The sequence below is a fragment of the Phocoena sinus genome, chromosome 3 (assembly GCF_008692025.1).
Source record: "Phocoena sinus isolate mPhoSin1 chromosome 3, mPhoSin1.pri, whole genome shotgun sequence".
Classification (NCBI taxonomy): domain Eukaryota; kingdom Metazoa; phylum Chordata; class Mammalia; order Artiodactyla; family Phocoenidae; genus Phocoena; species Phocoena sinus.
Window position 1 is genome coordinate 77,507,637 of NC_045765.1, and position 27,672 is coordinate 77,535,308.

General features: G+C 38.1%; 2 protein-coding genes across 4 annotated transcripts in view; one reads left to right on the forward strand and one right to left on the reverse strand.

Annotated features, from left to right (window-relative positions):
• AP3S1 (adaptor related protein complex 3 subunit sigma 1) overlaps window positions 1–2,163 on the reverse strand; it is a 70,728-nt gene extending 68,565 nt beyond the window's left edge. The window contains exon 1 of the mRNA XM_032626589.1: window positions 1,933–2,163. Within this exon, the coding sequence (XP_032482480.1) occupies window positions 1,933–2,001 (69 nt within the window). The 5' untranslated portion in view covers window positions 2,002–2,163. The remainder of the gene's footprint in view (window positions 1–1,932) is intronic.
• ATG12 (autophagy related 12) lies at window positions 2,163–27,666 on the forward strand. 3 transcript variants are annotated; one of them, XM_032626590.1, is made up of 4 exons: window positions 2,163–2,667; window positions 10,920–11,056; window positions 19,384–19,446; window positions 23,745–27,666. In XM_032626590.1, the coding sequence occupies exons 1-4, from the start codon at window positions 2,505–2,507 to the stop codon at window positions 23,811–23,813; spliced, it is 432 nt and encodes a 143-aa protein (XP_032482481.1). In that variant the 5' UTR covers window positions 2,163–2,504; the 3' UTR covers window positions 23,814–27,666. The 3 variants fall into 3 exon arrangements, with proteins under 3 accessions (XP_032482481.1, XP_032482482.1, XP_032482483.1); XM_032626591.1 differs by lacking the exon at window positions 23,745–27,666 and adding an exon at window positions 20,101–21,267 and having other exon boundaries at window positions 2,197–2,667; XM_032626592.1 differs by lacking the exons at window positions 10,920–11,056; window positions 23,745–27,666 and having other exon boundaries at window positions 2,375–2,667; window positions 19,384–19,445.
• Window positions 27,667–27,672: the final 6 nt, after the last annotated feature.

Here is a 27,672-nt window from a genome sequence, read left to right on the forward strand (position 1 = left end):
AACAGTTCCTAGCATCCCCACTTCCACACGTCCAGCAACCACTAGATTCTTCTTTTTTACATCTCTCAGCTCCCTGCCCCCACCCCCGTAACACTGTCATGTAGCAATGACCATAAATGACACCAGAGCTGCCACTGCTGCAACAACTGTCTCTTCCCACATTAACCTTCACTGCTACCTACTGAGTAAAGTAAAAGATATTTCTGTTGCCATCGTTGGACAAGAGAAAGATGTATTCCTGGATTTCCAAATTCAATACATTTTTCTGTACGTGGTTAAATTCTACACTACAGAAGTGGTTACACTGATATTAAAGAATAGCCATGAAACCTTCTACTTTGATTAGTGCTTAGTTATTAAGTGGAGATATGGAAAAACACATTTTAAAATTGTTTCACCATTGGAACACACTGTTTCTACACTGCAAATGGATGGCACAGGCAAAATGGCTAAAAGAAAGATTCCTTCAATAAAGGCTAGCACAGTACTATATTTTAGGCAAATGGGTAGCAATATAAAGTCAAGGGGATTTTTTCCACTCCGAAGAATCAACTAGAATTTTATCCTGGATGAAAGAATGATGTAGAATTCTTAGAGCATTAGTATTTAAATTACGCTACACTAAAACCAAACAGGAGTAGTAGAAAATATTCTTTATCGCCAGCAAAAGCAAAACTACTTAAGGAAATGAGGAATGAGCTCAAGATTTCTCACTTCAGCTAACACCTCCACAGACTGCATTATCATTTTAGGCAAAGTGACATTTCACATTTAATTTTTAACAGCAGGAATGATTTCCATCTGGGATTTATCTGCATAAAAGTGTTAGCCTTGGCACACTTTCAGTATTTAGCTGAAAGCTCATTTTTTGGCTCTAAGCAAAATGCCCAATACTACGCAATAGGTATTATCTCTTTACATTACATTAATCCCACCACTGAGAGCCTAATATTGTGTTCTACATAGTGGTGAATTTTGCCCTCAGATAAGCACATCTGTCTGTAACCCTGCCTCAAACACTGATAAATTACTTATCTTCACTACCTTAAAATCTTCTGCATTTTTCAACAATATTTACACTTCTAAAAGAGTTTAACAGATATTACTATTCTTCGTAAGGAGAAAGAAAAACTATAAATTAGGACAAACTCCCTTACGTAGAAAAATGCCAAACCAGCCGCTGAAATGGTAACTTTCAGGTATAGCATCACAGTTCTAACTGGTCAAACTACAATCCTCGCCAGTTATTGCAGGAGTAGATAAATTGCAGCCACTGGGGGAAAAGCCACATAAAAACGTTAGGTCCTCACTTATCTTTTTCGTTAAAAAGGAGACACCTGAAAGTCACAGGGGCAGTAGATCCCGTAAGGCAACCTACTGGAGAGACTGTACTGAGCGTGCATGTCTCCAAACGCAGGAAACCAAAGTTCCTGCGTGACGACAGGATGGCAGCGAAAAACAGTAGCCCATCCGTCCACAGGAGAAGAGAAAGAAGTCCACCAGGAAAGGCTGGGAGTCACGGAGGTGGAGCTGCGAGACCTACCGGCTCCGCGCCGTCTCCCTCGGCTGCTAACAGAAGCCGCGGGCTGCAGATCGGCGAGAGCGCCGGGTGGGCTCGCGGGCGCAGGGGGGCTGCGGCTGACCGACTGGCTTCGGCCCCGCACAGGGAAGTCTCCAGGGCCTCGCCCGCGCAGCCGGGAAGCCACCCAGCCCACAGACAGGCGGAGGAGCCACCTGGGCAGAGCCACGTCGGAGGAAGGGAGCGCGGCGGGAGGTGGGCACCCGGCACACCCACCGGGAGTCTGACAGCCCGGAGCGCGAGACGGCCGGGGCGCGAGAAGGGCCGCGCCGCGCTTGAGGGGGTCGTCCTGAGGGCGCCGCCGGCCGCCAGCGACTCCCCCTAGCCCGAATCGGCTGCAGCGGGGTACTCACGTAGGGCTGGTAGAACTTGGAGAGCCGCGGCTTCCCGTGGTTGTTAAAGATGAGGATCGCCTTGATCATGGCTGAGCCGGGCCGACCGGGTGGGAGCTGGGGGCCAGGGCGGGGGCGGGCGCGCGAGCCTCGCCTCGGGATCTCGCTGGCGATCCTTCCCCACCCGCCCCCTCCCGCACACGCGCGCGCCCGCGCGCCCCGGAGCTGCGGGGCAGGGCTTGGATAGGGCGGGGCCTGGGCGGGGTCGGCGCGGAGGGAAGCGGAAACAGCTTCAGGCCGGAGCTCGAAGCATAGGGGCGCTTGCGCTCCCGGCGGCTCACGGGGACGTTGCCTACCGACCTTTTCCGGAAACTTGCTGTTGGGGGGGCGGGGAAACAGTAGTTGATCTATCAGCGGTCAGGGGACTGCAACAGGTTCGACGCAGAGGACCAACCTGCAATTCCGACTCTCAGTGGTGGTTTGGGTTCTCCCCGCCCCTACTCCGGCACCTCCCTAGCGCCGCTCTTCGGCGCAAAGCACGCCCACTGTATGCGCGGATCCACCACTTCCGCCCTCACCTCCCTCCAAGCAAGATGGCTGAGGAACCGGAGTCTTTGCTGCAGCTTCCTCCCTCAATTGCTGCTGAAGGTGAAGGACCCACGGAGGTCTCCCCAGAAACAGCCACTCCGGAGCCCCCTTCTTCCGCTGCAGTCTCTCCGGGAACAGAAGAACCTGCCGGTGACACCAAGAAGAAAAGTAATTTTCAGAGCAGTTTCACTCTGGGCAGAGACGGGAGGTTGAGGTTGTCTTCGAATAGGGATGGCGGCTAATAAAGAAACAAAATTTAGAGGAGGGCCGGTTCCAGACGAGGTTTTTGACCAGTCAGGAGAGAGGAGAGAGGCTTTTAAGACGTTTGGGTTAAGTGCCTCGAAAGAAAGCTATCTCTGGACGCACCTTCGCGGTGTGGTACCCAGTTTTTGAATGTCACGGCATTTATTACGCTGTACTCTTATCTTCCTTTGAAATGACCAGACTGAGAGCTCTTTGAAGGTGGGAACTCTGTGGGATCTGGATAGTTCCAAGTACTTATAATGATTTTAGCTGATAAGGATGGTCTGTGGCAAATCTGAATTAGCATCCACACCTTCCGACTAGGTCGCTGTTTTTTATACCAAATGAGTGTGAATTCACACCTTGGACCAAAAAACTGGGGTTTTACCCAGTATGAAGACTGCTAAGGGAAAACTAAAGGCAGAGGCATCGCCTTTTTTAAAAAAAAAACAAAAACACTGTTTTGGAATCTTTGTAAATGAATCATTTCGTTGCTTAAACTGGACCCTTTATTGCTTGAGAATTAGTCCTCAACCCTTTATTTCTTGAGAATTAATTCGCCATTGTAAAATACAGTAATTCCTAAGTGGAGCACTCTATGTAGAGTTGCCTATGAGAAAATCAGGAATTCGTTTTCTCATGTTGTGCTCAGTGATATCATGTCCTTTCATCCATCTTCACTTTCTGCTGCTGTGGAGGATAATGGTCTCTCCCAGCACTGTCCCCCTTTTAAGTCAGACTGCCTCTACATTTGGGGGAAATCTTTTCTGTCATTTCCACATTATTCACCAATAGATAAACAAAAAAACTATAATTATTTCTGTAGGTAACCACTAGACTCGTTCTTCAGATGAATCCCATGAGTTTGAGATTCTTTTTCTTTCTTATTGGAGTATAATTGATTAACAATGTTGTGTTAGTTTCTGCTGTACAGCGAAGTGAATCAGTACTGTTGTTCCCTTTTTTCCCTTGCAATTTACTATAAGCAGAAACAGACTTTCAAAGAGTTTGTCTTAATATCTAGCAGTCTTAGTCAACAATTAACTACGTACTTGACCCTGAAGATTGCTGTGTAATACTGTGGCTAAAAAATAAGGCCCACATTCCCAGATATGGCCTGAGGTTATATGGCATGTTTTCTTGAGTCTGCACAATTTATGATTTTTAACTATCATTTAAAAATCGAATTTTCATCTTCTGGCTCCTGTGAGCATTTGAGTTAGCCTCTGTGATAGAAAACTTACTTTCTAGCTATTTAATGTCTACCCTGAAGTTGTCATCCTTTTTTGAGGACCTTTTCTCATGGAAAAAGCTTAACTATTTCATATGCTCCACCTTTGGTTTAATCTACATATTACTGAAGCTGACCAAGCTTGTTAGTTATGGCGGCACTTTAGGATCACCTGAGGGAGCTTTTAAACATAGCAGTGCCGAGGCCCTATTTCCAGAAGATTCTGATTTAGTTGATGTAGACATCTGTTTTCTTATACATGTTCCCCCAGTTGAGTCTCCTGTGTAGCTAGAGTGGAGAACTACAAACAAATCACCTTTAGAATTAAAAAAATTAGTAATAAAGTACAGCTATAATCATAATAAATATTTTTCCTTCGAGTAGCTTCTTGCTGTCGCTCCCTTCTTCAGTAGTACAACTCACTATTTTCTTCTTCACTTTCTTGCAATGCCCAGTTGCAGTTGACTGATTGATAGCCCCAGGGGATTGAAGGAACAGGGACAGGGAGGTATGGAAGGTGAGTTAACCAAAATCTCCTTAGCTATCTCCCAGTTCATCTCTTTTGCTTAGATAACTGAGGGTAGGATTACTAAATGGAAGAAGGAAGATAAACTTTAGTAGGAAGATAAACTGTGCATTATGTGTTCTAGATGGCTTCATTCCAGGGGTAAACTTCAGTAAATTGATCTCAGTAACCTCATTGGGACCCAATTTTTAATACCAAGGAATGGGACAGGAAGGTTGTAATAGAATAGAGTTGACTTTAGGGGGCAGCAGAACACCTCTGCTTTCAGTGTTTCCTTTGATTATGGATGTCTTTTTTTTTAATTTTTTTAAATTGAAGTATAGTTAATTTACAATGTTGTGTTAGTTTCAAGTGTATGGCAAAGTGATTCAGTTATACATACATGTATATTTTCTTAATCAGATTCTTTTCCATTATACGTTATTACAAGATAGTGAGTATAGTTCTCTGTGCTATAAGCAGGTCCTTGCTGTTTACCTATTTTATATATAGTAGTGTGTATATATAAATACCAAACTCCTAATCTATCCCCCCATCCCCCCCATAAGTTTGTTTTCTGTTTGTGACTCTATTTCTGTTTTGTAAATGAGTTCATTTGTACCATTTTTTAGATTCCACATATAAGTAATATCATATGGTAATTGTTTTTCTCTGACTTCACTTAATATGATGATCTCTAGGTCCATCCATGTTGTTGCCAGTGGCATTATTTCATTCTTTTTATGGCTGAATGATATTCCACATCCTCTTTACCCATTCATCTGTTGATGGATACTTAGGTTTCTTCCATGCCTTGGCTGTTGTAAATAGTACTGCTATGAACATTCAGGTGCATATATCTTTTCGATCATGGTTTTCTCCAGATATATGGCCAGGAGTGGGATTGCAGGGTTTTATGGTAACTCTATTTTTAGTTTTTTAAGGAACCTCCATACTGTTCTCCATAGTGGCTGCAATTTACATTCCCACCAACAGTGTAGGAGGCTTCCTTTTTCTCCACACCCTCTCCAGCGTTTATTATTTGTAGACTTTTAAATGATGGCCATTCTGACTGGTGTGAGGTGATATTTCATTGTAGTTTTGATTTGCGTTTCTCTAATAATTAACAATATTGAGCATCTTTCCTATGTCTTTTGGCTGTCTGTATCTTCTTTGGAGAAATGTCTATTTAGGACTTCTGCCCATTTTTTGTTTGGGTTGTTTGTTTTTTGATATTAAGCTGTAAGAACTCTTTGTATATTTTGGAAATTAATCCCTTGTCTGTTGCATCATTTGCAAATATTTTCTCCCAGTCTCTTCATTTTGTTTATGGTTTCTTTCACTGTGCCAAAGCTTTTAACTTTCATTAGGTACCATTTGTTTACATTTACTTTTATTTCCATAACTCCAGGACACTAATCCAAAAAAATATATACATATATATCGCTGCAATTTATGTCAAAGAGTGTTCTGCCTGTGTTTTCGTCTAGGAATTTTATAGTATCCGGTCTTACATTTAGGTCTTTAATATATTTTGAGTTTATTTTTGTGTATGGTGTTAGTGAATGTTCTAATTTCATTCTTTTACATGTAGCTGTCCAGTTTTCCCAGTACCACCTACTGGAGACACTGTCTTTTCTCCATTGTATATTCTTGTCCCCTTTGTAGTAGACTGCTTGACATAAGTGCGTGGGTTTATTTCTGGGCTCTCTATCCTGTTCCATTGATCTGTGTATCTGTTTTTGTGCCAGTACTGTACTGTTTTGATGACTGTAGCTTCACAGTATAGTCTGAAGGCAGGGAGTGTGATTCTTCCAGCTCTGTTCTTCTTTCTCAAGATTGTTTTGGCTATTCAAGGTCTTTTATGTTTCCATATAAAATTTTAAAATATTTGTTTTAATTCTGTGAAAAATGCCATTGGAAATTTTATAGAGATTGCATTGAATCTGTAGATTGCCTTGGGTAGCATAGTCATTTGAACAACACTGATTATTCCAATCCAAGAACCCAGTATATCTTTCTGTCTGTTTGTGTTGTCTTCAATTTCTTTCATCAGTGTCTTATAGTTTTTGGAATACAGGTCTTTTGCCTCCTTAGGTATGTTTATTCCTAGGTAATTTATTCTTTTTCATGCAATGGTAAATGAGATTATTTCCTTGATTTCTCTTTCTGATATTTTGTTGTTAGTGTGTAGAAATGCAACAGATGGGACTTCCCTGGCGGTCCAGTGGTTAAGGCTCTGCACTCCCAGTGCTGGAGCACAAGTTTGATCCCTGGCCAGGGAACTAAGATCCCACATCCCTCACAGTGCAGCCTAAAAAAAAAAAAGGAAATGCAACAGATTACTGTACATTAATTTTGTGTCGAACAACTTAACTGAATTCATTGAAGAGTTCTAGTAGTTTTGTATCACATTGATTGATTTGCAGACATTGAAAACTCCTTACATCCCTGGGATAAATCCCACTTGATCATGATGTGTGATCCTTTTCATGTATTGTAGGGATCAGTTTGCTAGTATTTTGTTGAGGACTTTTGCATCTATGTTCATTGGTGATACTGGCCTACAATTTTCTTTTTTTGTGATGTCTTTTTCTGGTTTTGGTATCAGGGTGATGATGGCCTCATAGAATGAGTTAGAAAGTGTTCCTTCCTCTGAAATTTTTTGGAATAGTTTCAGAAGGATACATGTTAATTCTTCTCTAAGTATTTGGTAGAATTCACCTGTGAAGCCATCTGGTCCTGGACTTCTGTTTATTGGCAGTTTTTAAATTACTGATTCAATTTTAGTATTGGTAATTGGTCTGTTCATATTTTCTATTCCTTCCTGGTTCAGTCTTGGAAGATTGTAGCTTTCTAAGAATTTGTCCATTTCTTCTAGTTTGTCCATTTTATTAGCATATAGTTGCTCAAAGTAGTCTCTTATGATCCTTTGTATTTCTGTGGTGTCCGTTGTAACTTCTACTTTTTCATTTCTCATTTTATTAATTTGGGCCCTCTCCCTTTTTTTCTTGATGAGTCTGACTAAAGGTTTATCAATTTTGTTTATCTTTTCAAAGAATCAGGTTTTAGTTTCTTTGATCTTTTCTGTTGTTTTCTTCATCTCTATTTCATTTATTTCTGCTCTAATCTTTATGATTTCTTTCCTCCTACTAACTTTGGGTTTTGTTTGTTCTTTCTCTAGTTGCTTTAGGTGTAAGGTTAAGTTGTCTGAGATTTTTCTTCTTTCCTGAGGTAAACTTGTATCACTATGAACTTTCCTTTTAGAACTGCTTTTGCTGTGTTCCACAGGGTTTAGATCATTGTGTGTTTGGTTTCATTTGTCTCTGGGTATTTTTAATTACCTCTTTGATTTCTTCAGTGAGCCATTGGTTGTTTAGTAGCATATTGTTTAGCTTCCACATGTTTGTGTTTTTTGCAGTTTTTTTTCTAGTAGTTGATTTCTAGCCTTGTAATGTTGTGGTCGGAGAAGATGCTTGATATGAATTCAGTTTTCTTAAATTTACCAAGGCTAGCTTTGTGTTGCAGCATGTGATCTATCCTAGAGAATGTTCCATGTGTACTTGAAAAGAATGTGTATTCTGCTGCTTTTGGTTGGAATGCTCTATAACTATCAGTTAAGACTGTCTAACCTAATGTGTTGTTTAAGGCCTGTATTTCCTTATTGATTTTCTGTCTGGATAATCTGTCCATTGATGTAAGTGGGGTGTTAAAGTCCCCCACTATTGTTGTGTTACTGTCAGTTACTCCTTTTATGTTTGTTAACATTTGCCTTATATATTGAGGTGCTCCTGTGTTGGGTGCATATATATTTACAATTGTTATATCTTCTTCGATTGATCCTTTCATTATTATATAGTGTCCTTCTTTGTCTCTTGTAACAGTCTTTATTTAAAAGTCTATTTTGTCTGATATAAATATTGCAACTGTGGCTTTCTTTGGAGTTCCATTTGTGTGGAATACCTTTTTTCCATCTCCACACTTTCTGTCTGTATGTGTGTCTAGGTCCGAAATGTGTCTCTGGTAGGCAGCAAATATATGAGTCTTGTTTTTGTATCCATTCAGCCAGTCTGCCTTTGGTTGGAGCATTTAGTCTGTTTTCACTTAAGGTAATTATCGATATGTATGTTCCTATTGCCATTTTGTTAATTATTTTGGATTTATCTTTGTAGGTCTTTTTTTCCCCCTTTTATTCTCTTCTCTTATGACTTGACGACTGTCTTTAGTATTATGTTTGGATTAATTTTTCATTTTTGTGTGTGTGTCTATTATAGATTTTTGTTTTGCAGTTAACATGAGGTTTTTGTATAGGAGCCTATATCTGGATGTGCTTGTTTTAAGTTGCTGATCTCTTAATTTCAAATGCACTTTAGATACCCTGCATTTGTACTCTTCTCCTATCATGATTACTGTTTTGATACTATATTTTACATCTAATTGTTTTGTGTATCCTTTAACTGACTATTATGGATATAGATGATTTTACGAATTTTAACTTCCCTACTAGCTTTGTGCGTGGCTGATTTCCTGCCTTTATTATATGTTTGCCTTTACCAGTGAGCTTTTCCATATCATAATTTTCTCATTTCTAGTTGTGGCCTTTTATTTTCCACCTACAGAAGTTCTTTTAGCATTTGTTATAAAGTTGGTTTGGTGTTGCTGAATTCTTCTAGCTTTTGCTTGTCTGTAAAGCTTTTGATTTCTCCATCAAATCTGAACAAGAGCCTTGGTGGGTAGAGTGTTCTTGGTTGTAAGTTTTTCTCTTTCATCACTTTAAGTATATCATGCCACTCCCTTCTGACATGAAGAGTTTCTGCTGAAAAATCAGCTGATAGCCTAATGGGAGTTCCCTTGTATATTGCTTTTCATATTTTCTCTTTACCTTTAATTTTTGTCATTTTGATTACAATGTGTCATGGTGTATTTCTCTGTGGGTCAATCCTGTATGAGACTCTGCACTTCCTGGACTTGGGTGACTGCTTCCCTAGGTTAGGGAAATTTTCAGCTATTATCTCTTCAAGTATTTTCTCAGGCCCGATCTCTCTCTCTTCTCCTTCTGGGATATAATGTGAATATTACCACATTTGATGTTGTCCCAGGAGTCTCTTAAACTGTCCTCATTTCTTTTCATTCTATTTTCTTTATTCTGTTTGACGGCAGTGATTTTCAGTATTTTGTCAGAAGAACTAATACATTCTTCTGCCTCATTTAGTTTAATGTTGATTCCTTCTAGTGCACTTTTCAGTTATTGTATTCTTCAATTCCATTTGGTTATTCTTTATATTTTCTAATTCTTTTTAATGAAGTAACTTCAGGAGATAGATTCATAGTCTTTCTGTTTGCATCTTTGTATTTTGAATTATTGAAACCTTTGATTTCTCAGAAACCTTTTTGGCCCCTAGTTTTTGTATTTTCTTTAATAATTTTTATTGTTTTCCTTTAGTTAAAAGTTTATTGTAGAAAACTTGGTGGTTACAAAAAGCACAAGTAAAATCAAGTGATTATCACCTATAATATCCCTACTGGGAAATATCATTTTGGTGCATATTCCACATTTATGTGAATATGTGCCTGTGATGGTTTTAATGAAATTGAAATCTTATGCTGCTTTATATTTAGTATTTTTTGATAATTTTTTCATACTATTAAATATGCTTTTATAGTATCTTTAATGGTAGCTTAATTATCTTAAGGTTTAATAAGTGAGTTATGATCTGGTACTGTTCTAAACACTTTCATGTATTCACTTAATCTTCATAACAGTCTTATCAGGTTGCTGCTATTATCCTCATTTTACAAGTGAAGAAACTGTGGTACAGAGAGATTAAAGAGCTTATCTATATATATGTGTACATACCTAGCAAGTGGCAGAGCCAGGATTTTGAACCCAGGGAGTTCAGAGTGTGTGCTTTATATCTTTACTACAGTATATACATCCTACCATAGAGTATAATATCCTTTACTTAACCAATCTCCGCTAAACATCTTTGTTGGAAATTTAGGTTTACCTTTTTTTTTTTCAATAAAAATAAATGTTTTGATGAAGGTGAAATTCTTCTAAGTGAATCTTTTCATATCTTCCATTTATCATCTCAGGCATACCTCCAGTGTCATAAATACATAAACTGTATGTTAATTGAAGGTTTAACTTTTCTGAAGTATTTTATATCACATTCTCTTTAGATGTTTCAGTGTACTTGTTAGTATAGTTTACCGTTGAACAACATGGGTTTGAACTAAGCAGGTCTACTTACACATGGACTGTTATCAATAAATACGTACTAGAATACTATATAATCCGTTGTAGGTTGAATCCGCGATATAGAACTGTGGATCCAGAGGGCTGAATGTAAAGTTATAGGTGGATTTTCGACTGTGTGGACATGGATGCCCCTAATTCCTGTTTTGATTGTGTCAACTGTATTTCTTTTTCCTTTACAGTTGACATCCTGCTAAAGGCTGTGGGAGACACTCCTATAATGAAAACAAAGAAATGGGCTGTAGAGCGAACCCGAACCATTCAAGGACTCATTGACTTCATCAAAAAGTTCCTTAAACTGGTGGCTTCAGAACAGTTGGTAAGAAAACAATGGTGATCATTTCCCTACAAAAATTCACAAAACATTTGTCTCTCAGTATTCAAGGGGGATTTCAGGAGCATCCTTTGCAGATGCTCAGGTTCCTTATATAAAATGGCATATTTGTGTATAATCTGTACACATTCTCCCTTATACTTTAAATCATTTCTAGATCATTTATGATACCTAACACAATGTAAATGCTACATAAATAGTTGCTGGTACACGGCAAATTAAAGTTTTGCTTTTTGGAACTTTCTGGAATTTTTTTCTCCAAATATTTTCCATCACATTTGGATGAATCTGAGGGAGGATGCAGAACCCATAGATATGGAGGGGGTATTGTAGTTCCTAGGCAACAATGAATAACTGTTGTATATAGAAATATATATGGAACCACATATGTTACTTCAGTAATGTCCTTTTATTTCTTTTGTTAGTGGAATTTCTGTGCTTTATTGAAGGATTCTCTGGAGAACCCTGAAAAGAAATGAATTTTAGATTTGCTTTTAAGTGTGGACTGACTTTTTTTTTTTAACCTACCGTATTGGTTGTTTTCCTCAAAAAGTCACTGAATGCCCATGCAGAAAGATCTATCATAGAATATCGGTATAGAAAGTTTTGGGGTTTTCTTTGTTTTGGTATTAATGTTGCTTCCTTCCCATTCTCAAGGTAATCAATATACCTTTGCCATGTGCTGTAGAAGAACTAAGAGGTATACAGTTGACCCTTGAACAACATGAGTTTGAACTGCAGCAGTCCACTTATCTGTGGATTTTTTTTAGTAAATACATACTATACTACTACACAACCTGCAGTTGGTTGAATCTGCCTTGTATACACAGATATTTGACTGTGCAGTGTGGGCGCCCCAACCCCCTCATTTTTAAGGTTCAGGTGTACTTATTTCATATTATGATACATGTTAAGCATTTCATGGTGAGTTGTTAGGATTAAAAATTTAAATGCCACAGGTTTTTAATTTGGTTTTTTTTTTTTTTTTTTTTGCGGTATGTGGGCCTCTCACTGTTGTGGCCTCTCCTGTTGCAGAGCACAGGCTCCAGATGCGCAGGCTCAGTGGCCATGGCTCACAGGCCTAGCCGCTCCGCGGCACGTGGGATCCTCCCGGACCAGGGCACGAACCCTTGCCCCATGCATCGGCAGGCAGACTCTTGACCACTGCGCCACCAGGGAAGCCCCTTAATTTGGTATTTGGCCACAGAAATTTAAATGTCTACATGTATTTGACATTTTGTCACATGTTATGTTAATACATAGAACGCCTTTATCTTCAGACCACAATTTTGGTCATTGTTAACTCAGGTAATGTATATGTGGATAGATAATTGAAGAATCACTAAGTATTTTTTAAATACAGTTATGTGTAAGGATTGGGTGATTATTTATGAAAGTGAGGTGTGTTGGAATTTATTATTTATGAAAGTGAGGTGTGTTGGAATTTATTATTTATGAAAGTGAGGTGTGTTGGAATTTATTTCTTTTTGTCAATGAAGAGGTGGAAATGACTCTGATCTAAGATTTTGGTCGTAAGTGGCTTTCACAAAAGTGTCATGTCATGGCTACAAAAGTAAGTGCAAGATAGTTTAATCACTAGAAGTTATTTGAGGTAAGGATAGCATAGAACCAGGGATTCCTCCAAAGGAAGTTGTAAGGGGAAAGTGATGGGGATTTTTGAGTTTTACAGGTGAACATCTCTGTTTGTGATCACTCGGAACGAGAAAAGATCTGTTTTATAAGAGTGCCGTATAGAATTTAATTAAATTTCAGAGATGGGCAAGGATATTATAGTGTCATCCACTTGCATATGGTAGCTAAAACCTGAGGAGCAGAGGACCTTGCCTAGAGTCCAAGTCTAAATGGAAAAGTTAGGGTAATGAGGACATACACTTAAGAGAAATGAGCAGAGGTTATCTCTACTAACGGTCTACCATGAAGAGTTGGAGAGGTAGGTAACCAGAGGAGTACCAAGTAATTAAGGCATTACTTATATAAATTTGTGGATAGAAGAAAAGTTGAAAGAATGCTGTGTTCTATGTTAATGTTAGAGTTTTGACATTTTGTATTGCTTATATTCAGTAATCTGAAAGGACTTGGTTGATGTCAATATATATTAGGTTGAACCATGTAAAACTGCCATCAATCAATCATTTTAACCAAAAAAACTCAGCAATTTCACATGGTCCAACTTTAAAGCTTTGTAGCAAATCTGATTATCTCTTCCCATTTAAGCAATAGGAAACATAAACAAAAGTAGTCGTTTTGTCACTTTTCCTGATTAAACTAGAACTCACATCTTCTGGCTTCATAGAGCTGTACCCTACCTTATTTTCACAAAATAAATGTCAAAAGAAAAAGTAATGCTGGGGATTCTGGGAAGATAGCAGTGGTGTCAGAAGGCATGAATTCCCACAAAAATGTAGTCAACTAGAAAGCAAAACCAAAACCCCATGATCAGTATACTTACAAAAGAACTTAGATGACAAGTATCCTGAAACCTAAGATTCAAGTTGGTGGGAATACCCACCAATGACCACAGGATCTGCGTTGTATTAGCAAATGTGCTGAAAAAAATAAACAGTAGGATTGGCATCTGATAGCACTGAGAAAGGGAGAACCTGGAAATAGCTAACAGGTATTCACTGGAAAGTACAGTGGGCCAATTTAAGAATAGTAGCTGAAATTGAGAGTGTTTGATTCTCTCCAATAGCAGGCAATTACAATATATCTGCATAAGGAGGACTTAAGGGACTGGAGCAGTCTAGCCCCTGAGAACTCTCAAAACAGACTCAGGCTCCCTTCCAAGACAAGATCCCACACTGAAGAGGAACTTCTGGAAGTGAAACACATTTAAGCAGGGAAAGGAAGGAAAAAGAAGGACCAGGTCAAAATGGAGAGGAACAACCTGGAAAGCTCAGAAAGCAGACCTCCGGCACTTCCCTGGTGGCGCAGTGGTTAAGAATCCGCCTGCCAGTGCAGGGGACATGGCTTTGAGCCCTGGTCCGGAAAGATCCCACATGCCACAGAGCAACTAAGCCCATGCACCACAACTACTGAGCCTGTGCTCTAGAGCTCGTGAGCCACAACTACTGAGGCCATGCGCCACAACTACTGAAGCCCGCATGCCTAGAGCCTCTACTCCACAACTAGAGAAAGCCCACGTGCAGCAACGAAGACCCAGTGCAGCCATAAATAAATAAAATGTTAATTGTTAAAAAAAAGAAAGAGGGGCTTCCCTGGTGGCGCAGTGGTTGAGAGTCCCCCTGCCGATGCAGGGGACGCAGGTTCGTGCCCCAGTCTGGGAAGATCCCACATGCTGCGGAGCGGCTGTGCCCGTGAGCCATGGCCGCTGAGCCTGCGTGTCCAGAGCCTGTGTTCCACAACGCAAGAGGCCACAACAGCGAGAGGCCCGTGTACCGCAAAAAAAAAAATAATAATAAAAATAAAGCGCTGTGGAGTTAGCAAAACTACACTAACTCATTTCATTCTAAAAGTTGAGGAAAACTGATTTCATATACAAGTAAGCAACAGAGAAGTATCAAGGTCAAATCCTGCACAGTGTTATAAGGAAGCAAAATAAACAGAGTAACATCCCTAAAGACAATGAAAGCATGCCAGAGAAAAATGTGCCTACAAGCAGGTCAGTAACTGATTTATTATGTCAAAACAAGTGTCAAAAGAAAGATGATACAAGACACGAAAGAACAACATAAATCAGCAATAGTACAACTCGAAGTGACAGAGCTCAGGAAAAGAATTACAGGTTAAATTTCAGAAATGGAGACTAAACTAGATGGAATATAAGAGCAAATAAACAACAGGTAATGGCTGAAGAAAAATAGAAGGAAAAAAGGAGAATTTTCAAAATCAAAAAGATATACCTAGGAATAAACATACCTAAGGAGGTAAAAGACCTATATTCTGAAAACTATAAGAAACCAATGAAAGAAATTGAAGACAACACAAACAGAAAGATATACTGTGTTCTTGGATTGGAATAATCAGTGTTGTTCAAATGACTATGCTACCCAGGGCAATCTACAGATTCAATGCAATCTCTGTAAAATTTCCAATGGCATTTTTCACAGAACTAAAACAAATATTTTTAAATTCTGTATGGAAACATAAAAGACCCTGAATAGCCAAAACAATCTTGAGAAAGAAGAACAGAGCTGGAGGAATCACACTCCCTGCCTTCAGACTATACTGTGAAGCTACAGTCGTCAAAACAGTACGGTATTGCACAAAAACAGATACATAGATCAATGGAACAGGATAGAGAGCCCAGAAATAAACCCACGCACTTATGTCAAGCAGTCTACTACAAAGGGGACAAGAATATACAATGGAGAAAAGACAGTGTCTTCAGTAGGTGGTGCTGGGAAAACTGGACAGCTACATGTAAAAGAATGAAATTAGAACATTCACTAACACCATACACAAAAATAAACTCAAAATATATTAAAGACCTAAATGTAAGACCAGATACTATAAAATTCCTAGAGGAAAACATAGGCAGAACACTCTTTGACATAAATTGCAGCAATATTTTTTTGGGTCAGTCTTCTAGAATAAAGGAAATAAAAGCAAAAATAAACAAATGGGACCTAATTAAACTTAAAAGCTTTTGCATAGCAAAGAAAACCATCCACAAAACAAAAATACAACCTACTGAATGGGAGAATATATTTGCAAACGGTATAACCAATAAGGGATTAATATCCAACATATTTAAACAGCTCATACAACTCAACTTCAAAAAAACTAACAACCCAATTGTAAGGTGGGCAGAAGAACTGAAAAGACATTTTTCCAAAGAGGAAGTGCAGATGGCCAACAGGCACATGAAAAGATCCTCAACATCAGTAATCATCAGGGAAATGCAAATCAGAAACCACAGTGAGGTGTCACCTCACACCTGTCAGAATGGCTGTCATCAAAAAGAACACAAATAACAAATATTGGCAAGGATGTGGAGAAAAGGGAACCCTTGTATACTGTTGGTAGGAATGTAAATTGGTGCAGCCACTATGGAAAACAATATGGAGGTTTCTCAAAAAACTAAAGATAGAACTACCTTATGACCCAGCAATTCCACTCCTGGGTATACATCTGAAGAAAACAAAAAAACTTGTTTGAAAAGATACGTGCACCCCTGTGTTCATAGCAGCATTATTTACAGCTGCCAAGATATGGAAGCAACTTAAGTATCCATCAACAGATAAATGCATAGAAGATGTGTACGTACACACACACACAGACAATGTAATACTGCTCAGCCATAAAAAAGAAAGAAATTTTGCCGTTTGCAGCAACATAGATGGACTTGGAGGGCATTATGCTAAGTGAAATGAGTTAGAGAAAGACAAATACTGTGTGATATAACTTTACACGGAATCTAAAAATACAACAAACTAGTGAATATAACAGAAAAGAAGCAGACTCACAGATATAGGGAACAAACTAGTGGTTTCCAGTTTGGAGGCGGGAGGACAATTGCGGGGTGGAGGAGTGGGATATACAGACTGAAAGATGCAAGATAGGCTGAAGGATGTGTTGTACAACATGGGGAATATAGCCAATACTTAGTAATAACTGTAAATGGAAAGTAACCTTTAAAAATTGTGTAAAAATTTTTTTAACTTAAAAAAAAATGTTAAACAGCATCTGGTTGCTCAGGCTTGGGGATGGGACGGGAGGTAGAATGAAATGTAAAAAGAATTTGAGAAAATGACAAATGCTGAGTATAAACAAAGGAGAGTAAACATAGAAATAGGAGTCCCTGAAGAAGAAAACCAAAGCAAAGGAACAAAACAAATACTTAAAATTATAATTCAAGGGAAATTTCTTCTAAAAAGATTTGAAACTACGTATTAAAAAAATGTACCAAGATCCTGAGAATACCAACCCAGTGTAATAATCACCGAGACACATTCTGGTAAGATTACTGGATGTGAAATAAAAAGAAAAATCCTTTGGACATCTAGGGGAGAAAGGACATGGCTTAGGAAATTAGGTTACCATCAAAGTTGAGCAGCAAAGATACAAAGAAAGTGTGAGATAAGGATTTTATTTACTACAAAACTGATATTTAATCAGGGCACAAAACTGTTAGCAGTGTGCAAGAACTCAAGAGAATGCTGTTCCCACGAACCCTCCCTACAAAATCTCAAGTTTATAACAACCAAAGTAACTAAAGAGACATCTATATAAAGACTGGTGATTTAAAAAGAAATCATTATTCTTTAAAATTTTATCCTCCTAAGCTCTAGCATTTAGCTAAAGATTGTGTTTTGAAATTTTTACCTCCATGGAACTTCCATTTAAACTACCTTAATTACTTTTTTTAAATTAAAGTCACTTTCAGTTGCTAACTCCTGTTACAGAATTACATCAGGTTCTTATAGTTCTCTACTGTATCTGCTGTACTGTCCCCTCAACACTCACATCTTATTTTTGTTTCTTTTGCCTGCAGAGTCCTAATCATTACTCTCTGCACCTAGTTAAGTCCTAATTTGTTCCTCATTTTTTTTTTCCAGAAAGCCTCTCCTGACCAAAAGGCTAGGCTAAACTAATGCCCCATCTTTGTGCTACAGACCTTGTCAGATGCATTTTCCCCATCTATATTCTTATCTATTCAGGTATGTTTGCTTATTGAGAGGAGAGATCATATTAATCTTCATAATTGCACACCTTGTGCATTTCCTAGCACATAATAGACACTCAGGGATTGTTTGCTGAAATAAACTAAATTGTTGTCCAGAGCCCTTTTCCTAATTTAAAATGTTCCAAAGAGTAAAATCTATGTTCACTCATAGTTAAACTGTCAGGAGCTAAACACAAATTATTATATCCTTATCACAGGAAATTCACATTAAAATGCACACTGATTTCTGTTGTTTCTGAAATTATGTTAGAACCTTACTCAGCCTTAATAATGAGTTGATATTTAAGCATGAACTTTTTTGTGTGTGTGGTACGCGGGCCTCTCACTGTTGTGGCCTCTCCTGTTGCGGAGCACAGACTCCGGACACGCATGCTCAGCGGCCATGGCTCACGGGCCCAGCCGCTCCGCAGCATGTGGGATCTTCCCGGACTGGGGCACGAACCCGTGTCCCCTGCATCGGCAGGCGGACTGTCAACCACTGCGCCACCAGGGAAGTGCCACCAGCATGAACTATTTTTAAATAATTTAGTAAGTCTAACTAATGTCTATTGAGTACGTATATCAAGCACTTACACTTGATGTGTACTGTCTCATTTTATTTTTCCCAGCAGCTTCAAGAAGTATAGGTCCTGTTATTTTCTGTATTTACAAACAAGGACACAGTTTGAGAAAAGTTATTTGTATTTATAGCCGAAATTCAAACCTAGATCTCAGTAGAGCCCCTACTCTTAATTACCACACTGTATTGCCTGAAGGAGAAATATAAGTGATATTTATTCCTGTTCTAGCTGGTGTCCCAAATAGTATCTATCACCTAACTATTCTGATAGATATTTTTAAGGTCTATGTGAAGCCCAGGAAATTTGTCTTAAAATTTGATTGTAGACAAGGAAAATTGAATATGTTAACCTGCAAGTAATGTTTTGTTTTCTAAAAAGAAAACTATCAGAAGTCACTTGGACACTGATCTTTTGTTTCAGTATCTTCAGGAATTTTTTAAGTACTAAAAATGTTTCAGTAGAAACAGACTAAACTGAAACATTGAACAATGAATCCTTTAATAAACAAGGTTGTAAGGACATTAGGTTTCAATTATGCTACATTTTTGCTACTTCATTTGGCTGCAAGTGACTTTACAGAGGTCTCACCCAGCCTGAAATTCAGTACTTCTGAGAGTTTTCAGAGGTGGTAATGGTCAAAAAAATCCAACCGTGCATGTCATTTACTCAAGAAAAATGCACCAACTATCTCAATTATTAGATGTTTTTATTTGAGGCTGTGTGTGTAAAATTTTGTTAGGAGAAATTCTGTCTTTAATTATGAATAAATGAGAAACTTGATATTTTTACTTATGTCATTTCTTGGATAAACCTTCAAAAGCTGTTTGTAAAAACAAAAGTTTCTTAGTTATAAAAAGCTGGGAACAAAAATTTTGTTATTCCTCCAGAGGAAAGACATGCTCTTCATAAAGTTCTCACTAATTGACTAATTTATGAGAATTAGAAAGAAGGGGTTTAGGGAAGTTTTCTTCAGTTCTGAAGACAAATAATTTGAAATAGCTGGCTGATTGGCACCCAGAAAAATGCAGATTAATCTGGATACCATTAAAACTGAATCACCATAATTTTCTTCTTTCTTGCAGTTTATTTATGTGAATCAGTCCTTTGCCCCCTCCCCAGACCAGGAAGTTGGAACCCTCTATGAGGTAAAACATTACTGCTTTATTTTCTTCATGGAATATGCTCATCTGTGTATAGTATGATCATTAACTCACATCATTTAAAGAGATGATAAGCCATTCTTAATTGTCTATCAAGAAAAGAGATTACTTTCTTGTTCTCTGTTATATCTCTAACACCTTGAACTTAGTTGGATCTCAGTATACAGTGATTGAAGAATTAAATAATGAATAACACAAACAGAAGATGACTATGAAATATGCCCAGAAAGTAAGATCTCCTTTTTTACCTACATGTAGTATCTTCTACATTGTTTTTATAATCAGTAATCCAGATCTCCCTCCAAGAAACTGAAAAGGAGACTATGTAGGAATGACTTTATTCAGCATTCTTACAGCATCATTACTAGAAAATAGTACATACATTATAGTCAGATGTAGAGAAGGGACAAGGTTAAAATGTCTGCTTATCTATGCTTAAGGTGCTTAAAGGACAAGTTTTATTAAACATTTATGATTACTAATGTGTCCAATAGTAGCTTGCATCTGTTGAAAGAACTAGCCTTATAGATACATGTACATGTATGAGGATATTTATGATCAGTATAACATTTTTTTTCTTAGTTTCATCTAAGAATAACAAAAATTGAGTTTAATTCATTGCCGTTTTTCTTTTTGTAGTGTTTTGGCAGTGATGGTAAACTGGTCCTGCATTACTGCAAATCTCAGGCATGGGGATGAGCTACAGAGGAAAAGATATTGATAACTTAAAATGAATCTTCACAAAGCAAACAGCTCTGAAAAGTTTTGATCTTGTGGCAAGAGACTTGTGGATGTGATCTCTTCAGCATGCATCTACTGTGACCCATGTCTATACATTTAAAATATCCACAGAGTAGATGGACTCACAAAAATGTGATTTGTATTAAAACACAAATCAGCATAAAAGATTGACATTAGGGTTTACCCATTACTACAACTATTGCTCCAGAGCTGCCTCCAAAGTGTTGAAAAGGAGACTAAGATTATATAAAGCTGCTTTTGTACCACTTCTCAAAATGACTGAAACTGTTTACTTGAAAAATTAGCACTCTGCTGATTCCCCCCCCCCACTTAAAAGTCAATTTACTAAAGGATTCTTTTGGGGCTTATTCAGGGGAGTGCAATTTGTTTGAGGTATGTGTTTTGCCTTTTCTCATTTACATTTCTATCTACAGTGTTACCTTGTGAAACAAAGTTGCATTGACCTTCTGGCTTTATTACCTTGCATAGTCCAGTAGAGGGCAACCCAGCTGACAGAAAGAGTTAGGCAGTTTGGTTTTACCTCTTTGCCAGAAGACAATAGCTATTCCTGCTAATCTCTAGCAAACATCTAGCCAAGAGAGCACACACGTTGACACACTGGAAGATTGCTTTAGAGAAAATTCGTGGTTTCGGTTTAACTGTTTTATTGGGAAACAAGGAATTTTACAAATTTTGGACAAATGAGTCATCTGACTCTTTTCAATCTTATCATTTAATGATTCTTGAGTCCCAGTGGTTATAACTGTGGTATGAAACTCTCTCTTATTTTTACAGTGTCAAAAGCACTCAATGAGTAAACAAGGCAGCATCTTTCAGTTTTTTATAATGTATTTTCCAGCTTGAAAATGCTCAAAGAATAATTGAAAAATAGCTAGATTTTATGTGTATTTCATGCCATGACTAAAAGTACCATTTTTTACTGATGCTGTTAAACTGATAATTGCTTTAAATAAAATTCAGCCTTTTTTCTTCATTCTGTATTGTATTTATAATGCAACATTTTTTTTTTAATTCCAATAAATTGAATGGAATGTTCAAACAGGATCTAAGGTGTATACAAGAATTCTAAGTGTTTATTTTCAAAGGTGATGAGAATGGTATGATTTTGTCAAAGGACTTTGAACTACATTTATGTCCTTTAAGTCCCAGAATGTACTTTATGGTTAATGATCTGCCATACATTATCATTAAGGGATGCTAAGGAACAATTCCGTTTAAGGTGATGAAATCACTGTTCAGTTCACATTTTCTGCCCGAGAACAAATTCCTGAGTCCCCTTATAATGATGTCCCTGTTTAATAAATTAATGCAGCTAGTATTAACACTGAAATAATTCAGGTTGAATTGTGTAAAGGCTAAGTAAGAAATTAGTATGTATGTTGAAAGCTGGAAAGAATGTTGTTTTCAGGTCAAATAAGTTGAATATGGAAAGGATCTGTTCTCTAGTTTTGTGCTCTTTCAGTTTACTGAAGGATATGAATATATTTATATGCATATATATTTAACAGATGGGAAAAATGTGTTTAACCTATGTGTATCTTATGTTTGCTGCTAAGGTTTCAAATGATATACTATTACCTTAACAGTCAAAACTACTTGAGTTTGTGTCATCAACTTAATTATTCTTTTCTGATCTAAATAATTTACTAACTTACTCAATCTGAGGTTAGCTAAATATGTATACTTTGATTTTTTCACTCACAACCTTTAAGAATATGTAGGGCTTTACACTTTTTAAAACCGTATTTACATTATTCTGTGCTGACTATATAACATTTACTCATAAGCCTGGATCCCATAAGTTATTTGGTTATTAGAACCTAGAACGCAATTCACAAAATATTTTTGCACATGTCTGGTTTAAATGAGCTTGGGGGGGGACTAAACCCTCAGGTTATATTTTAAGTTTTCCATATTTATGAATGAGAAAATCAACATCAGTAATGCCACGCTTTATCTTACTGTGCAAAGATGACCCATTCTACATACAGTGTATATAATGTTAGAATAGTGTGCTTTGCGTCTTTGAAGCTGCCTATGCCGAGGCCTTCACAGTGAGTTCCCCATATTTAGGGTGTAAGGTAAGCTAAGAATGTTTATCTGGAATCAAAATAAGATTGAATACTTCCTGGAATCTATGATTTCTGTAGACGTTTTAACCCTGAAGGGACATTTAATATCATCTACTCTGATAAGATTAGAAAACTCAAAGAGAAGTGCAGACCATGCTTTTAAATTATATAGCATTAGTCAACCAGTTTAGTTGTGTGTAACCCAAAGCGGGAAAGTACAGTGTTCAGAGGTATGATAATGAAAATCACCTTTTGTGCAGCTTCTGCTTCATTTTTCAAGGATTGTAATATACTTAGTAAGCTTCTGGACTAAGGGAATTCAGCTACAGACCACATAATGGAAGGAAAGTATTCAGAAAACAGTTCAGCAGGTTTACTTTTACAAATACTATTCTCCTTCAAAATTGTCCAACCCACACTGGATTATTCGCTGTTTCCTGAACGTGCATTGTTTGTTTGTTTTTCTGTTTCCTACACCTCCATCCCTTCAAATCCTACCTCTCTGCCTAATTCATTTTTTAACTTCCTTAAAGCTTATCTGAATCTCAAGGAGGAGATACTCTCTCCCTCATAAGAACACAGCAAACTACCACTATTACAGCAGTTACTGCGCTTACTCCCTTATAAGCATGCCCAACACCCTTTCATCATTGTAATATCCCTGAAAATAGGATGTTTGGGGGTTTTTTATTTGGTACCCACACACATAATACTTAGTACATTTCCTTATGCACATATAATCAGGAATTCATTATATATTGAGTATGATGTGGTTTGCAGAATGATTTAAAGCAGCAATAAAGGAAATTTGCATGTTTTTAATTTTTGTATGGCAGAAGATGGAAATGTTTGCAACATATGACAGGGTTTTGATGTCCAATAATTGAAGAGCTCATTTCAGTTGATAAGAAAAAAGACCGTCTGAAAAATGGGCACAATACATTAAAATGTAATTCCAAAAAATAAAAATATAGATGGCTAATAAAGCATGAAAAGTGCTGAACATCATTAGTTATAAAAAGTACAGGTAGGGCTTCCCTGGTGGCGCAGTGGTTGAGAGTCCGCCTGCCGATGCAGGGGACACGGGTTCTTGCCCCAGTCCGGGAAGATCCCACATGCTGCGGAGTGGCTAGGCCCGTGAGCCATGGCCGCTGAGCCTGCGCGTCCGGAGCCTGTGCTCCGCAACGGGAGAGGCCATAACAGTGAGAGGCCCGCGTACCGCAAAAAAAAAAAAAAAAAATACAAGTAAAAACTACGAAATGCTGAGTATCACCTTTCATAGTATCAATAGTTAAAACAATTGTCAGTATTGGCAACATTGTGGGGAAATAAGTCCTGTCATATTCTTGGTGAATGTAATGTGAATTGGTACTACAAGTTTAGGGGACATTTTGGCAATCTCTTTCAAAAGCCTTGAAACTATAAATTTCCATTTGTTTATTCACATAGAGTGCCTACTATGTCCTCAGCATTGGAATAAGACATAAGATTCCTGTTCTCCTGGAACTTTCATTCTGATTGGAAGGTAGATTGTCAGGTACGAATTTAAATAATTCTTGAAACTTTAAGTTGATTTTTTGAAATAATAGTAAAAAGATAAAATTTGATACCAAATATTAGATTTACCTGTCTTTTTTTTTTTTTGCCCGCACTGCACGGCTTGTGGAATCTTAGTTCCCTGACCAGTGATTGAACCCAAGCTCTCGGCAGTGAGAGTGCGGAGTCCTAGCCACTGAACCACCAGGGAATTTCCTGTATTTTCTTATATGATATGGATGAAGGAAGGATAAAACATGTATGTATATTGAGTGTGATTAGAATCTTGAGTTAGAGGAAACCTTATAAACCATAGTTCTTTCTATGTTCTCATATGGAGCAGATATACCTGAAACTTATTGGTTACTTACTGATAGCCATAAGGAAAGCCCTATCCATTTTGAGGTGGATTTATTCTTTATAGAACTCTCTTCCCTCTGCCTTCCTCCTAAAACTATTTCTTCCCAGTTCTATTATATATCTAGATCTATGAGGCATATCTTTTCCCCCTTTCCCACCTCAGTTCTCCCAAGTCTTCTACTAAATTAATCATGGCAAATCCATTCCTTCCAATTGCTCAACTAATTATTAATCCCTCTCTAACCCACTTCCAGTCTATCAGCAAATCCTGACATCTTTACCAAAACATGTTCAGAATCCAACCATTTTTCATCTATTTTCCCACTCTAGCCAAGCCACCATTATCTTTCACTTGAACTGTAATAGCCAGCTAATTGGCTTCCCTTTATCTGCTCCCTGGCCAAAATCCCCAAGTGGCTTCCCATATCAGAGTAAAAGTTGAAGACTTTCATTGTCCTATGTGATCTGCAGTCCCCATTTCTACAGCTTACCACCCACCTCCGTGTTCATCTGTGTTATTATCCAAACACTAGACTTGATCCCATCCCAGGGCTTTTGTGCTTACCATTTCCTCCATCTGGAAACTTCCCCCAGACAATTACATTTCTCACTAACATCCTTCAGTCCCTGTTCAACTATCCCATGACACCTCCTCACCACCTTCTACCTTCTTTCTCCTGCTTTATTTTTCTCCATCCTGTATTGTATACGGTACTATGTGTCCATTTCTCCATATATACCGTATTTGTTGGGGTAGCTACCCCCAGCCCCATTAGAACATATGCCCTCTGAGGGCAGAGACTTAAGTTTTGTAAGCAGTGCCAGGCATATAGTACATGCTTGTGAAAATGTGTCAGATGGATGGATAGACCAATATTACTGAACCTCTAATAATTCTAACTCCTTTCTCTGGATATCTATCACATGTCAACGTCTGTCTTAAAATGTGATGATCATTGACGTGGGCAATGCAGAGTGCGGTAGAACTACCACCTCTGAATCTAGGTATTCTACTTATGTCAATAGAGCCTGTAATGTCAGTCACTTTGGGGGGAGGGAGGGACAGTAGTTAATTTACAATGTGCAATTCTGTGGGGAAGAATGTGGGTTTTCTTTACAGAGAAACCAGAAAGAAAGAAAAAAAAAAACCTTGAGAGAAACAAGTCTAGTCTGCTGGATTTGAACGCACAGCCCCAAGGATCCTTAAAACTAGCAGTTGAATTACTCTAGCCAATTACCAGTAATGTTTTTGCTGAAGTCACCATTCATGCATACGCAAGGCACTGTGCACTAGGCGTAGAGAAAGGAATACAAAAATAAAATGTAAAAGGAGCCTGTCCCAAACGTCTCACTATCAAGATAATCCACATAAGTAACTACAATACCTGCTGCAAAGTGGTAAGTGCCATAAGAAAGATACTGATTATTGCCTTAGTTGTTCAAGAGGAGATATAACTTATTTGAGAGGAAAGCGTTTGAGCTAAGACCATAAGGTAGGATCTGGACATATTGAAATGTCTTTCTAGTGTCTAGGCAGAAGGAAAAGCTTAAAGCAGAAGAATGGATTTGGTAACCACAAGAAATAGTGACTAATATAATCTGACTGGAAGACATTTGGTAAAGAAGAAAAGTAAAGATAAAAGATGAAAAAGGAAATGTAGAGCCAAAACATAGAGAATTTTAAATGCCAGGTTGACAAACCTAGTATGTAGGAAATAAGAATTATTGAAAGTTTCTGACCAGGAAACATAACCAGTCTGAGCTTAAGTATAATTACTGGATGTGAATAAAGGATCTGTACTGGGAAGGGCCAGCATAGTAATCCACCCAAAATTAGAATAGAGGCTTGAGTGGAGTAGCAATAAGAATAGAAAGGTGGAAAAACATAAAAGATATTCTGGAGGTTTAAAAAAGTTAGTTATTGGTTGAAAGAGCTTGAGAATGAAACGGGAAAGAGTAGGCAGTGGTGGATGAGGTTCTTGAGCTCGGGTAGCCTCATTGTGGAAATTGAACCTCCAGGAAATGAAAAGCATGTTTGAAAGGAGTTTTAAATATGGTATATTTCATTTGAGGTGCTAAAAGGTATTAGAGATTACTCTCAGCATGTGAGATTAGAGAGATGTGGGAGACATCCACATAGAAGGGATCAGTGAAATTGTGTTGGGGGGGTTAGAGAGGCAATGAATATGTGAATATGGCTATATTATTAGGAAAGATCCTTGAGGTCTCTGAATGTCAGAAGGAGCCAGAGAAAGTAGAAAATGAACGGTCTGAAAACTTTAGAGAAGTGTAATCCACTATGAAATGCAGAAAAGTTTGTGTTCGATTTTTGTTGTTCATTCCCAATATTTGTGGATTAAAATAGCTGAAATGAAGTAATTAAGAGACTCAATAGAAAACACTGACGAGAATAAAGAAATTATGAGTAAATGATGAAAAGGGTACGAGTTACTCTGTCCCATAATTCTTTAATTAACCACCTCTACATCACAAAAGGTAGGCCTCTGGAATGCTTTGTACCTGTAGTAGCCCTTTTGGAACAATGATGATTGAGGTGTTACGTTTACTTCCTAACAACATTGTTAGAATAGTTTTAGTGTAATCAGTTTAATCAGGGATGTTTAAGACTGCAGGTGGCACTAGTAAACTTAAATATATACAGTATATACACATATACGTACATATGTATATATATAAAAATACCTTGGAGCAAAGTCTGGGAGAAACAGACCAGTCTTCCAGAAGTCTAGACCTTTAATAACCCTGAATCCATCTATAGTGAGAAAGAAGGAATCTCTACTGGCATTTCTTCTGTCCTTCACTTTTTCCTTATTTTCATTCATACTTAACTTGTGTTAATCTCAAAGCTGCTACGTGCTATGCACAACATAGAAATGCATATTCTTGTGTGTATTACCGGTAGGCTACTTCAAGCACAAGCCTAGAATTGAAGGATTTAAATAATCTGATTAGAACCCTTTAAATTACTGTATTAGGAATCCAAAAAAATCAGCATTTCTTTGTCCCATTATTTGACACATCAGGTCTTTGCCCTGGATATATTATCAATATTTTAAAGGAAATGTTTGATTTTAAAAATCAAAGAGGGATACCCGGCCTTCTATTGTTTCACCAGTGTTGCTCTAGACACCAGCCTCCCTTGTCAAGCTGTAGTTTAAGCACAGCACATTTAAATTTTTTTAAAAGAAGACTTTGACTTATTTTCACCTAGCCTTAGAGCATATTATCGATGGTTTCAATCGACAGAACAGAAGTTCTCCACCTTGGGAGTGGACTCCATACTCAGCCTTTGTAAACTGTTCAAAATCACTCCCTCGGCTCCATTTGGAAGGAAGCGTCCGTGTCCTTCCTCAGCGTCCTGCGCCCCTTCTCCAGACCCCTTCTGTCGAAGTCCTAGCGTCGCAAACCAAGGCAGCACAGAGGAGCCTCAGGGAGCGGGGGAGGGGGGAAGAGGGGTTGG

Excerpts from the sequence above, each read along its gene's own strand:
- ATG12 (XM_032626590.1), top strand. The coding sequence starts at position 2,505 with ATGGCTGAGGAACCGGAGTCTTTGCTGCAGCTTCCTCCCTCAATTGCT. Across the intron at positions 2,668-10,919 it reads CGGTGACACCAAGAAGAAAA|TTGACATCCTGCTAAAGGCT; the intron begins GTAATTTTCAGA and ends TTTCCTTTACAG. Across the intron at positions 11,057-19,383 it reads TGGTGGCTTCAGAACAGTTG|TTTATTTATGTGAATCAGTC; the intron begins GTAAGAAAACAA and ends TCTTTCTTGCAG.